Here is a 15,030-nt window from a genome sequence, read left to right on the forward strand (position 1 = left end):
TCTCTCAGCTCTTCCTGCAGCTAGGAGATTCACTCTATAATTGCTTTTTTAGTCCACATTTTATCCTCAGCTGACAGAATTCCATTAGGGTGATACAAGCTGCGTGATAAAGGGATGTTTGTGTCTCACATGGGCTGTAAGTCATTTCTCAGCAAACAAGCAAACAGTCACAGAAATGGGTGAAGAGACCACTGAGCCAGGAGCCCTTCTTCTTTTGATCTGAATACAAAGACCACAGCATTCAAATGGAAGCAAACACTCCTGCAGTATGTTCCATTCCCCACTGCTTCCTTCTCTTCTCTTTGAAGGAGACACATCAGAGCCTGCCCACACTGGTGCTGGTTTTCAGACTCACTACCATACCAGGACCTGGCAAAATCTCTGCAGGATCAGGAAATTTTGCAGAAAACAGCACCAACTCAGCAGAATGTGGCAGTGTAATTCCACGACCAGCTTCTCATGGAGCTCCTCTAGTTTCATCCTCCAAGATGAGGATGACCCTTCTGCCTCAGTAGAACTGGAACATCCACGTATCACACGTCTCTTACATTGTCTGCTTCACTGCTTGCTCCCCTGCTCACAGATGGGTGCTTCTCAGCAGCAGAAATTAAATTCTACTGGATTACACCATAAAAAGAAAGGCAGAAATTGAAAAACTGAAATTGCAAGCCTTCCAAGGCATCCTTGGCTTCAGATTTCATTTCAGGCTGATTAAAATACTTTTGTAAAGATCAAAAATGATGCAGCATGACATTTATTTCCTCACAGATTATTCCTTTATCTTCTGCCCTTGTGGGACAAACTCATCATTTTGATCTAACCCCTGGAAAGCAGGTAAAAGGTCAGCAACTATGGCTCAGAGGTTTGAGTGGCCCTGAAATTGATCTGGGCTGAAGTTTAACAATTCCTATTCAAGAACTCAATCAAAATTCACATTAACTGTCCTTCTTCCTTTGTCATGCTTCAGATAATTTGGGAAGCAGTGTTACTGCTGCTTGAGAATTTCTTCTGCTGGAATTCTGACATTACTTGACACTAGCTAACATACTTTGTGGGAACTTTCTTAATTGCATGCTTGCTTTTCCTTTCCCTCCTTAGATGCTTCTCTGACAAAAATGTACCTGTAGCAAGTTAAAGTAAGTGAAAAACGATCATTATTTTTCCCCAGTTCACTATGGAAACGATTCTAGCAGCTGAAATACATAGGACTGATTAGGACACTAAAATACCTTTGTTACGTAAAGGGTCATCACATCTCAACTCATCAAGAGGGCAAATGCTGATATCTCCTACACTATAGAGATGAATGAAGTACTTTTTAAACATTACACTATTTTCTACACATGACTGCCCAGGATCAAGGACCTCATCAGGCCTTGCCTTAGTGCCATACATCATCCCAGAGCAAACCCCCCTTTCAGCCTGATGTACTGCAGAGGAGAACATTCCACAACTTCATTTTTTTGAAATGTTTCAAAGAACTTCACCCTCTTTTCATACTGTAGCAATTATGGGGAAGGAAGCACCACTATTAGAAGACGTCCACAAGTTCAGTAACTTGTACAAATGCCACACAGTGGCCAACAGGCACTTACATCCAGCTATTTACAGGAAGCAAAGCTCTTAAGCAAGCTTTGTGAAAATGTCTTTTATTCATATGCTTTTATTTTTTAGCATGAACACTTGTCATGTTAGTAACAATACCAATTATTAAGTTCCATAACAAATTCTATTTATGTTATAAACAAATAAGCATCTATTTTACATACAGAAGTGTTTTGCATTTAGTACAAAATACGTTTTGTTGCCCCATCAACAGAGATATCCAGGAAAGGTATTGCTATCTTGGGTCTTTACAGCTCAGCCAACAACAGCCAAGTATTTTGTAATTGAACACACAAACTACTGCAGCTCCTGCCTTTATGGCGAGTAAAGCAGCACATTTTGAATCCGTATCATGGGCTGCAATACTATGCATCTTTGTTTCACACATAAAAGCATCTCAGAACTTTCAGTTCTATTTGAAAACACTAAGTTCTAAATGAGAAAGGAAGAATGTTCTATTAGATCTTGTAAGAGATTTACAGGTTGTCACCACTGACAAATATTCATTGAAAAGAACATTTGCACAGCTACAAATCCCGCAGCACAATTATTTGGTTAGAATTCCTGGTTAAACGGCCAGGCATTCAGGGTACTCAGCGTTTTAAAAATGCCATTCACTCCTTACCATCTGCTCATTAAAATGCCTTTACCACTTCTCAAAAGGGATGGCACATTGCTGGCAGCAGAGCTGGTTGGTGCAGCCCAGAGGGACGGCCTCCTTGTTCGCAGATCCCAATGCAGGCTGTAGTGGAGGGCAGCAGGAAGATCTGAGGGCTGTGCAGAGTGCTAATGGTTTTTTTTTTTTTTTTGCTTTTACATAGTAGTGAAATAATAGAAGAAATCATTTTTTCACTGGAAAAAAAAAAAAGGTAAGTGAAAGCTTACTCATTAAACCTCAATAAACCCACTTTCTGATCTGTCATTGCAGATTACGACAATAAAAGAACCAGAAAACTAAAGAACTCATGCTTTAAATTTCATTACTGAAGGAAGTTTTCCTGTAGCAAAGGCAACTTCCTCTCATAAGACAGGAGGTGGTTCAGCAACAAGTGTGGAGTAAATTCCATTTGGATGATAAGTCATCTAGCTCTCCAAGATGCAAGTGTCCAGAGCTGGATGTATTCAGGACTTTGCAGTCAAGCCCTTGTTATCTTTTCCTCCTCTGCAGTCCTTTTTCACACAGACAGGTTTTTGGACGCAAAGCTGTTAAGGAAAATTGAGTGCTGTTTTAAAAATGCTCCTACATCAACAAAGTCACAGACTAAAAAGAGGAAGAAACATTCTCATTTCTATTTCTATCCCAGAGTGAAGGTTACACTTCTCAGTACCATATCCTACACTGACAGCAAGCAATACCAACTACTTCCTTGTAGAAGAAAAGATTTCAGAGTGCCAGACTGCGGGACAGCGAACAAGTAAATCAGTGCAAGGAAGTAACTCTATAATCTGTTACTCCACCTCTCAAGGGACAAAGAGGAGCTTTTACATGAGATACACAAATTTGGTGCTCAGAAAAAAGGCAGAAGCTGAACTGGATCACATGGGTACCAATGACTGCTGTGCCATTTCAGAACAAAGCACTGACACCTGCTCTTTCTTGTAGTCCATCCTTTCCTTGACATTTTGATTATTTTACATGAACAATCTGGCTTCAGAGACTAGGTGTATCATCACAGGTTTGGGATTACGCTTAGAAAACAGTATGGATACAGAAGAAAATGGATAATAGAGGATGAGGCAACAAGGGGAGGCAGAAAAGCAAAATGTGAAAGTAAAGATAGCATAATTAATTCCATCTTTCAATAAAGAAGATGGACTGACTTCAAAGGGACAAAGACTTTTTTCCCCCATGAAGACAATTCTGTGGAATCACTTCACTGGGAAATCTGGTGTGAATTCAGAGTCGACTCTGCTCTGGTTAGAGACCTCCTGAGGTCCGCCCTCCAACCCAAATCATTCTATCAACCTCTGCAGCTGATAGCATAAGTGTTTGGGAGGAGACCCTGGGCAGATATCAAAAAAACAACAAATCCTCAGCTGAAAACCTCACAGTAAGAAATGAGAGCTCACCCATCTTTAAGTGACAAAAGAAAGCATTCTTCACTAAATACAGAGCATGTCTGCACTGCAACTCAAGATGTCATTACAACAGGCACAGAGATGTGTAGGATACTTTTGACACAGCTAGTGCTAATGTATTAATACTCAAGCTATATTTGCACAGGTAATGGCATTTGAAATCCTTCTCCTACAGAAGTGTTATTAAAAGCCATCAAATAATTTCTGTAGCACTTTCCAGAGAAACGAACTAGAGAAATTGTCATGCTTAGGGAAGAAAAACAATCATGAATGTACCAGCTTGGCTGAGAATATGTAATGTATTTAGGGAGCTATCCTGAGGAATTTACAGTGAATGACTGGGACACTTCAGACTATAAATACAATCTATTATTTCTCCTCGGGAAAAAGAAAATAAACAGGCTGTCTTTTTAATTATCACTTGTAAGAGAGAAGAGACCAACGAGACAGGCATCTGGGATTTTCATCCTAGCTTCATATATCATGATTTTTGATTAGCTTGAGGAGCAACAAACAGGTAATTCTGAGGCACACATCATCTCTAAAGCTGCTTAAAAGGCCAGTGGGGATGCAACAAGCTTATTACTCCAAAAGCTATCTTTGGACCTGTACAATCACACTGGTTTTCAATTGGTCTTCAGCCAGTTTCTTTCCTGAAGACCTCTCTGCATGTGTTGGTATGAGCTACGATTACGTGTCACATAAATCTTTGATTTATAAGATCCACTTTCAGATTTAGATACAGAATAAAAATCCAGAGCACGATACGCCATGTTTGCCTTCCTATGAAAGAACCAAATTAGAAGAGAGGTGCAAATCTCCCTTCTTTTCCCAGCTGGGTCTATAACAATGTTTACTATTCATACTGCTTTTGTAGAACGTGAGCAGAAGAAAACCGTAGAAGATAAAACCAACCTGGATCAGCCACAGCCTGCTTCTTTTTGCTGTTGGTGACAATCTGGTTTTCATTCATCATTCGTACATCCTGATCTTCCACGTGATTGCTGAAGAGATTAAAATCAGCATAATAACCAAAATAGTCATTTTGAAAAGTTTCAAGAGTTACAGGAAAAGGTTACCAAGTAAGTTACTCAGTTCAGGAGGTTACACACACCTCTATGAAATATATATATAGACTTATGTAACGTTCCTATACGTTAAGCTTAGGAACATAATATGAGACTACCTAAAAAAGAAAGGCATTCTGCATCTACCTGAAGTATTTTTTAGCAGTCTAATGAGTGGTGTAGGTTGCAGCAGGCACACATTCAAATATCAACATCATATTCACTCTACAATTTCCTTGCCTGCCTACACAGTTTGAACCACATTACCCAAAGTGAAATTTTACAGTAGCTCTGTATAAAGAGCCTAAAAGCCCTACAAAGAACTTTGCACTATTTTGTAATGTTGATACAGTAATTATTCATGAAAAATTTATGAACTAAACAAAATTCATTTACTGTGACAAGCTTTGTTTGCAGGCCCCAATTTTAATAATTTCTTTCTCATAAAGAAATAATAACCTCAAAGTTAAATTAACCCCATTACAGAAGAAGCTGTGAGCTGAATTGGAAGTTAAAGAAATACTAATCAGAGAAAACAAAAAGTAGTCTGAACTTTTTCTTTTCTCTACAAATAATGCACACAACAGGCTTCCATTGGAGAAAATGGAACGCCTCTCCAACAGACATAGTGCAACCAATACTGAAGTAAATCAGTATTTACACCACTGATGATAATATGAGAGGGTTCATGAAATACTGAACGGCGATACATGAAAGACAATAGGTCAAAGTTAGAGGTACCAACTTGCACAAGATCAATAACATCTTTTAAAAGTAGGGGTGTTCTTCCAGCAGATAGTAAGAGATGTGTCTTCTACTGCCAAAGAACCCTGTCCTTCAGAGGGTTAGAATAAGAGAGGAAGGGAATAGAAGACAAAGACAAGGAACATTGCTGTACAGGAATTCTAGAAGAAAAGACTGTGTAATTTTGACTGGAAAACAGAAGCTGCAGTGTGTATGACCAAGAAAGGAGACCTCCCAAATCTAATCCAACACCGCTATGCTTTACACGAGTACATGCAAAGGAAGTCACATGAAAAACAGCTCTACAATTACAGATGAAGTTTCTCTGCTTCCAGTAAAATAACTTCCCTTGAACAAAGATGTTTGACTGAACAAAGCAGATGTTCATTTCTCCTTCTCCTTCCTGTATCCCCCTGAAGAATTTCTCAAAACTCACATTTTCATTCCAGTAACTTTTTCACTTCAAAAACCATCTACCTCCAAATTTCACCATGACAACACAGCTTCTTGTAAAAAATGTAAGCCTAACACAGTTCTTTCGAACAGTAATAATCTATTTCAACATCTGACAGTAGCAGTGGCCAACAGCCAATGCTTTGGAAAAACATAGGAAATCCCTACAAACAAATGTGAATTCCTACTTTGAGTCAGGATAGCTTACATTCCTTCCACTTATTTTTAAATTTTCTATTGTTTCTGAAGTAATTGCTTTGCAATTTTGGATGCAAAACTGTCACCTTTCTTTCAAGTAATGCATATTTAAGACATTCTATTTTTAACTGTGCAATGTATAAAAGTGCTTATTTCTAGAAGACATCAGTTTTTCCATCTCATTTAAAATACATTTGTCTTTCAATCTTTATTCTCCGTGCTATGGACTGTTTCTTAGATCCTATCAGTCCTGATCTTCTGAACATATTTTTCACTCCATTTCCATCACGTTTTCTGTGAGGTTGCCAACTTGGTGGCTTCAGTGGGTTAGCCCTGAGAACCAAACTCATTTTTCATTTAAAGGACATTTAAAGGACTTTCCTCTGATACCAGATGCTTCTTCAAAAATTTTTGGGTTCTGCCCCTCCCCCATGCAATCTCATTGCAGTTCACCAATTCTTCTCTAAGGAAAACTGTCTTTTGAAAACACATTCAAATGTGAATCAATAATCCTGAAAGTGTTAAAAAGTACTTAGAAATCAAGCTAGTACTTTTGTCCCAGCATGTAAAAAGCTACTGGTTATTTACCATTAAGTGAGACTGAGTATGCTGTAGAAGGGAATTCTTCATAGCAACATGTGCATTCCTGACATCAGTCACATGACAACATTTTCCAAAAACAAGACACTTTTAGACAAGATCTACTCACATACCTAATTACACTTCTCTTCTGATGGCAAATCTTCTCATCATCCGTAAAGAGAATGGTGTGATATGGAACTACTGGATCACAGGTGGGTAGGATGCCTGAAACTACATGGTTCACCATATCCAGAATCCCATTGTACACAAGCAAGTCATCCACCAAAAGCTAGAGATAATAAAGAAACTTAACAATGAAAAAAATCTAGGAATCAGGTGCTGCTTTCAACAGTCCTTTCAGTCAATTAACTAGAAATCACTTTGGACCAATTGTTCCATAACTCCAGTCCTCAGTTTAGCTTTTGTCCCTAAACCTTCAATCTCTCTCCTCCCATTTTGTCTTCTCACTGATGTTGCTAAAGAAGTTTTCAAGTAGGCAATTAAAAATGTATTTCATGCTTTACGTAACTACTCTTCTATCAACTGGAATAAATCACTCTCAGATTTAGGAATTAGTGAATCTCATCCCATTTCAGCTGTCTAAAACTTGGGCTTTTAGTTTGAACTGGTGTTACAGACCTGCTCCATAGCCAGTGGAGAAAGGAAAGCGTTATTCTGTTAAGGCTATTATCTGAAAAACTGTTCTTTCCTTGGACAAGAAACAAAGGACTGTGACTAGCACATGTTAAGCATTTTAACATTAAATGCAGGGTTAATGAGATGAATACTATCCATTCAGATCATATAAAAATCACATTTTGGTAAGACTGAAAAAGTACAGCAAAAGATACAAAATGCATCCAAAAATTACTTACACCAAATTCCTTCACACCCCTCTGGGGTGTTTTGGCATAATTCCACAACTTGATCATTGACACAGTGGTAGGTGCATCGAAAATAACATATACTCTGTTCACCTGTAAAAGAGAATTCGTTTATATTTTAGAGGATAAACCCCCCAAAGAAAAAAAGCATCTCATACGCATTTCATCAATTTGGTCTGTGTTTGAAGATATAGAGCTATAGGGCAGATAACTGATGGTAAGGGTTTCAATTTAGCTATCATTTCTGCTGATAATTCACAGATGTTACTCTTCTGCACAGTTGCCCTCTCAAATGTACGTACAAGTCATCAGAAGAGAATATTTGCATCTGAGCTTGTCATCTTGGACTGCTAACCAGTTAGAGGAGGAGCAGAGCAATATCCTTAATGAGTATTACATCAACAAAATACAGATGTGCTTCAGCACAAGAAAAGCTGACACATGAATGGAATACACCTTATTTGCAATGCTAACATTCCTCCCATATCCCCTAAGAAAGCTCTACCACAAAACCTGCAACTTCTGTGAGGTACACACAGACAACTCTCCTGATGCTTGCCAAACAACTATTGCTCGAGATATTGCTCATTTCACTTTTTGCACTGAAGAAAGAGAGGCAGACGTGATCAACGGAACTGTTTGCATCTCTCTTCTTTCCCAGAAGAAAATCTGGACCTATGATGTCTCGTGACAATTGTTGGTGTCACAAATAATGAAAAATTTGATGGAAAATCCATTCAAGCAAATAAACAAAGTGACAATCAGTGACAGAGTGACAAAGAATTCTAACCATGCTTACATTAGTAACAAATCTGCAAAAGACAAAAATACTTCAATATTAGAAAGGAAAAGAAAGTCCATTATAAACAACTTTCTTAAAGCAATCAAATTTTCCAATGTAGCAGAGTTTACACAGCTTTCTAAGCAACTGGAACATCTCTCAGCAGCCTGGCTTTGCAACAAAAGCATGGAAGTTGGCAGAATTATATGGATCTTGAAAAGGTATCATTTGCTACATTTTAAGGACAGAAGGGTCCATTGCTTCCTCATCCCTCCTACATTTCACATACTATCCACTTCCCCTTTTAATACCAATATCTTACCTACAGTTTGGTGTCAGATTTGACACAAAACAATGCATGGAACTGTGCTAGAATCAGGCATTATTTTCCTTTTATCAGAATGAAGTCACCTCTCTGACAGTGTTTCCATGAAGACGTTAACATATGCCAAACACAAATTCAGCTATCAAATCACCCATCCCCGATGTTTCAATGGACATCTTCACATCCAGCCAACATGCAGGACTCGAGATGTTTGAATGTAGGCTGTAGGAATCTCAAGCATTACACAGACCTTCCATTTCCTCACAAAATGCAAAGGGTCAGTCCTCCCAAGTATAATTAAAATTTTAATCTTAACTATACCCAATGCATTACAACATGAATTATTTTCAAAATTGACTTCCTCATTTTTAGTAGTCTAATTAATAACTGTAACATATGCAGTAAGGGTTTTTCCAACAGTAAGCTGTAAAATATCACACCTCAGCCTTACATTTTGTCACTTTCATAATCCAATCTTCTAGGAAGTGAATGCATCTTAATGATACCCAAAACAAGACCATGAAAAAAATGTCCTCCCAGAAATGAAGTCAAAACTCATCTAAGTTTATCTACTTTTCCTGTTTAGATATTTGCTCCCCATTATTTTAAAAACATGCCGCTTCTAGAAGGGCTCAATCACTTGTAGCTTACAAAACACAAAGCAGTCTTATCCAATTTATGAATTTAAATTCAAGATAGGTTAAAAAACTCTACTGTAAAAAAACAACATACTGGCTTTTGTAAGAATTAACTTACGATCTCAGTTCATTCCCACTTGACAGGTCTTTATTGCACAACACAGATTAAACTCCTTTGTCAGTAATACTTTCACAGTAACTGAACACGCACTAGAAATCCTTTTCCAGTTGCACCATGGAGATACAAGGAGTTACAAAGCTGGGAAACCTGTATCTATACTGCTGTGGTCTGTGCAGTGCAGTAAAGAGAAAGCAGAATAAAGAGAACTCCTCCTGACAACCAGTTGTTTAGCATAGCTTACTAATATCAAATTGACCTCAAAGTTATATATTCTTCCCCCTTCCGTTACACTTCCAGCCATATCTGTGCACATCAGTAGAATGAGATGATAAGGGAAAACATACCAAACCAGGAAGAAGTGGTGCAAGCCACATATGTCTGCCATCAGTTGTGTTATTTACGCCGTCAATGAGTTTGTCTGGAGTTCGGATATCTCCAGATATATCTTCTAAAACGTTGACACTATCTGGAAAAGCAGCAATATCTGAAAAAATAACTTCAGCTTAAATAACCGAAAGGGACATCCTCAAAATACCACGTGTAAGAGCTTGTGCCTCTCCTTTCAGATTCCATGAGGAAATATTCTCCAGTACAGCAGTAAAAGTTACAGAATACTCCAAGTACTTTATTTAAGATAGCTGAAGAACTTGGGAGCACATTTTTAAAAGCAGGAATGCCCTTAGAGATTCTGGCACACAAGATTATTTTTAAAATAGGAAGAAATTAACTAGCAGCATTTCGCTTATTTTAAGGCCCATTTTTATGACTTCATCAATAAAGTTTCCTTATCAGAAAAAGAAGCACTGCCTAGGGAATTTTTTGTGCAGTTGTGGAAACTCATATGAAACCTATCTTAAGAAAAGCATCCCTGTAGACAACAGTCACCTTTCTGACCAGTTGTTTGTTTTTTTTTTCCCTTAAGTTCCTCAACATTTGTGATAAAAAGTAACTGTTCAATAAGGTCTTCTTTCATTTCCTCACATGGGAAGATTAAGTCCTCTATTGAAAAGGCTTTCTAAGGTAAGATTTTTTTCCCCAGGAAATGCTTATGTTTAAAAATCTATGTTAAAGGCATGTATAGAAATAGGGATGAATGGCACTGTCTTCAGAATTATAAGTCCCCAGCAATCCAGTTTGAGGGACAATAACTCTCACTTGTTTTGCCTTCTTAGAGGCTAGAGTCTGTATGTACTTATAAAGAATTTAAGGAATGACACAGAGATGATTCTGCAGCTTAGGAAAAACTTGCTTCAGACTTGGTAGCTGAAATATCACATTCAGTACAGCACTTGGACAAATGTGCTTTCTGGGATCCTGATATATCTCGGAGACATTGCTGTACAAGCAGATACAGATGTCTATTCCACACTTACTGAATTATCTTTACCTGGCACTGTATTGTACTGTAAAGACAGGAAGAATAATATAAGCTAAGTCAATGATCCCTTGCTTTTAAAAATTCTTTTAACACTTATCAATTTCCACATGTTTCTTCTCCATCATGCACCATACAAAATATAAATAAAAACATCACTCAGAAAAGAGCTTCTTTTTTCAGTGTAATCTCTATTAATTAAACAATGAGGATCCCTTGAGATACACAGTTCACACAGCATCCATGCTTTTTACCCTTATTTTAGCTGATACAGAAAACTGAAGTGCAACTCTTTAATAACTGATTACTATGTATCTTGCAAATGCGTCCTGCGTTCCCTCTACTGGTTACCCATGAACACTGAATCAAATTCAAAAAGATACTGTTTTCAGTTAGTAGGATTTGGTCTCCATGTTCATCAAAAAACTCCAGACCAGTCAAACCAATGTAGTATGGATCACCCCAGCTTGTTAGAAGCTGAAACTGGAAAACAACTAAGAAGGAAGGAGCTGTTAAGGAAAATTTGATACTGATATTCTCTGAATAAGCTACATTAGACAAGAAGTTTGTCATTTCTGTTACTGATAGCACACACACAAAAATGAAGCCCTACGGTTGAAAGGCAAGAGTCTCTACATGTTGTTCACATGTAAGAATGCTCATATTACATCGTCAGCTGCCAGAAGAACATATAATCTTTTATTTATTTATGAGCAGGCATCCTACCTCCCTATTCTGCTACCTATTAATACCACAGCTCCTATCCAGAGCCTTTATTACCTTCCTACACCTTCTGATTATGCCTTTGCTCAGTTTTGAATTACATGAATGATAACTAGCCAGAAAATATTTCCCTTAACTGAATGGCAGAGAATATAATAAGAACGCGTGCCGTTTGTTTTTCTAGTAGAGCACCTATTTTTATCTCTGAAAAGACACTGATTTTCATGAAACTGTCAGGAACTTCGTAATGCTGAGATCTCATTGATTCCAAACATGGTTAGGACAGCCTAATGGATTTAAGAGGGCTGTCAGGTAGATGGATGGCACAACAGTAAGTATTACCACAGAAGGCTGTGCTTATTTACAAAAACATAAGATTAAAGAGCCAGAAACATTAAGAAAATATTACACAGTTCTGGTCAACACAGTCTTAATAAAGATGTAAAATGCGACAAATTTCAAAAGAACAGCACTGTGAACATTCAAAGATATGCAAGAGTACAGATTATTACTAGCTTTGACAGGCTGGCAGGATACTGTGCTAATGGGTTTCTAGCTCCAGTTTTCACGGATTCTAAAAGGTGGGAAGAAGTGGTACCAGAGCATCTGACTACAGGTCACACCTTCGTATATTCTGTTTCATTTATTTATTCTCAAGTCATATTTAACAAATGCCTTTCTCATCACATTCTTCACATCTCATTCATTTCTTATAGCATGGAAAGTTGTATTTAGAACTACTGGAATTCATGACGATGTTATACCGAATACCTCAGTTATGTACTAAGAAAATGACAGAGGAGGATACAACCACATGGCATGAGTGGTGCTTCATAGTCCATACTAGCTTGTTCCATTCTCTTTGAACCAGTCCTGCCAAAATAACCAAGACAAAGTAGTTTACTTATGTACTCTTGGCTCACTGAGGAAAGAACAGAACAAATTAAAAAAAAAAAAAAGCCATCACATGTACCTTTCCCCTCCAGATTATGTAGCAGATTGTCTTCTGATCTAAATAAAACATTCCATTTCATCCAGGTGTCTCATACAGATTTGGTTCAAAAGAGAATACAAGTACTGAACAAATAAGAGTGGTTCAGATAGTAAAAATGTTACTGTACCTCCTTTGTAATCTGTTCATCAGCTGGGGCTGCAGATGGTCAAGGAAGAGAATTTCTTGGGCAAAGTCAAAGTGGCAGTTGCCTGGTCCCTTGCGGATAAGAAAGCCCTCTGGTGGGGAGATGCTGTGACCATCCAGCATTACGTGGACTACCTTTGCCTTGTTTAAGAAAGAAAAATCATAACATAAATCCAATGCAATGCATTCACTTCAGAGACTGGAACAATTGTTCCTGTAATTTTGCAGTATTTGTTCCATTCTTCTATAGTGTAACACCCCTCGGCAAAAGGAAGCCTAGAGCAGCAGAACCCAGTCTGCAACCCAGTGCAGTTCAATACATCACAGCTGACACTACCTATCGAGATTGATGCAAGTGGCAGAGCTTAGGATTTTGGAGGAAAAAAAAGATAAAAAATAAAATACAAATGATTGGAAGAGCTCCTTCACTGCACCTCCAGAGACCTCAGTAAACTGAAAATCTGTGGGCTGCAGGAGAGCACGTGTCAAGAGACTACAGACTCAGCTTTTAAGTCAGCATATGTTGCAAAGGTGATTTGAGGAGATGGTTAGTCGCTCATCATCCACCTGAATGCAATGGCAGATCAGCCCTGACTGCTCAACCCTGGCTGAAGAGATCACATAACCTAGTGATCTCTCATGAGCAAGCCCTGTTCTGTCTCTACCATGTTTGTATAAAACCTCTGTTTCACCATTCTACTCATCTGTGTGGCAGGCAGCATTTGGACTTTTCCAGGATCCTGCCCACTCATCCACCAAGCAGTGCTGTATATAACCTAAGGGCATATGAATAACGAAAAGGTACCTCTACCAGGCAGAAAAGGATCAAGCCACAATTATGTCTCAGATGTGTGCACATCTGATATAAACTCTGAAGGTTAAACCAAATAATTCAGCCATACCTGGATCAGAATATGAAGGAGTTCAGGCCCCTTCATCCTCCCCCATTAACACCATCTGGAGCTGTGTGCATGATCACAGTCACATAACAACTCCATCATGCAGCAACAATTATCACTGCATTTTGCCCTAAGGTATGTTAAGTACAGTCTCCTGTTAATCAAAAGTATTGCACTGAATATGTCACTAATTACTGCTTAAGGAAGGAATAATACCTGGAAAATAGAACAGGATAGCCTTATAACTGGCCCTATGATTGCAGTCTGCTGATTAATGGACTGAATGAGAATAGATTCATTTAGCTAGCAGAAAAGACTTAATTTAGTCTAAAGGTAATGTGACTCAGTTCTGTCATCTTCAGATTTTATACTTACTGATGAATATATGACTATTTGAGAATAGTTTTGTATGGAAATATGTAGTTCTCATGATCTGTTATTAGTATTTTTATTAAAACATAAGCAGTATTTACTTTGAGATGTCAATCTGAGAACAACTTAACACTTCAGGTTTCCTACAAAGCCCGATACTCACAGCAGCTTTCATATTTTTGCAGTTTGCCATTAATTTTTTGTCAATTACCATTTCAGTGAGTTGCAAGTGCAACAAACCAGAAGTAAATCTTTTTCAGAAAGTTTTTGTTTGTTTGGACATTTTTTGTGCATTTTGTTTGTTTACAAAAGCATTTCTCAATTTGAAAACTTGAGGTACTGGACTGTGCAAGGTGCTTGCTTCACTTCCAAAGAGCATGAAGATAAATTAGGAGTGAAAGCAGCAAGCAGAGGGAAATAACTATTGCAGGTTTCATCCTTAATAAGCTTGGGAGAAAACAAAGGAAATACACTTTGTGTATAAGAAATTCTTCTGCATGGTACTTTCCAGCTGAATCAAGCTGCCAGACTATGGAGAGGAAATGAAAAATCCACTGAAATACACTTTAGTTTAGAGAACATGTATTGAATGGGAAGTCTGGAGACTTAGAGATGAAATCTTACCTATTACACCACAGCTGCTTATATTTATGTGCCCTTTACAGCCCTCATTTCTAAGTAATTTTCATCATCTGAGAAGGCACTCAACCATCACACATAGCATTTTACAAATCACATAACAAAGCTTTCATAAGGTAATTTTTCATAGAGCTGGAAATAGCATACAAGCCTCCATTTTGACAGTTTACTGCCATTACCCTTTCATTCTAAAGCTGTGAATAGAATCCACCAGTCTACAGCTACCTAGCAAATCATTCTATTTCATGTCCAGAGACCGTTTCTTAGAAGAACAGCAATGCTTTGAAAAACAGATGCCATGATACCCCAGCTCTATGGTCTAAAGCCTCTTAACTGTGGCCCAGCAGATATCCTGCATCCTCAGTTTTTCAAGTATGTTATTTTATTCGTTCTTTTACAGGATTCAT

At 38.0% G+C, this 15,030-nt stretch overlaps 1 protein-coding gene across 3 annotated transcripts in view; it reads right to left on the reverse strand.

Moving 5' to 3' along the window:
- Positions 1 to 1,652: 1,652 nt before the first annotated feature.
- Positions 1,653 to 15,030, reverse strand: part of LOC122176279 (katanin interacting protein) — a 55,487-nt gene continuing 42,109 nt past the window's right edge. For all 3 annotated transcript variants that reach the window (XM_042864670.1, XM_042864669.1, XM_042864668.1), the window contains exons 19-26: positions 12,697 to 12,854; positions 12,384 to 12,448; positions 11,236 to 11,346; positions 9,822 to 9,961; positions 7,604 to 7,705; positions 6,860 to 7,017; positions 4,600 to 4,688; positions 1,653 to 2,808 (exon numbers count right to left, since the gene is read on the reverse strand). In XM_042864670.1, coding sequence (XP_042720604.1) covers positions 2,753 to 2,808; positions 4,600 to 4,688; positions 6,860 to 7,017; positions 7,604 to 7,705; positions 9,822 to 9,961; positions 11,236 to 11,346; positions 12,384 to 12,448; positions 12,697 to 12,854 — 879 coding nt within the window. In that variant the 3' untranslated portion in view covers positions 1,653 to 2,752. The remainder of the gene's footprint in view (positions 2,809 to 4,599; positions 4,689 to 6,859; positions 7,018 to 7,603; positions 7,706 to 9,821; positions 9,962 to 11,235; positions 11,347 to 12,383; positions 12,449 to 12,696; positions 12,855 to 15,030) is intronic.

Source organism: Lagopus leucura, unplaced genomic scaffold, assembly GCF_019238085.1.
Source record: "Lagopus leucura isolate 7727_CA_CO unplaced genomic scaffold, USGS_WTPT01 Super-Scaffold_760, whole genome shotgun sequence".
In the NCBI taxonomy this organism is placed as follows: domain Eukaryota; kingdom Metazoa; phylum Chordata; class Aves; order Galliformes; family Phasianidae; genus Lagopus; species Lagopus leucura.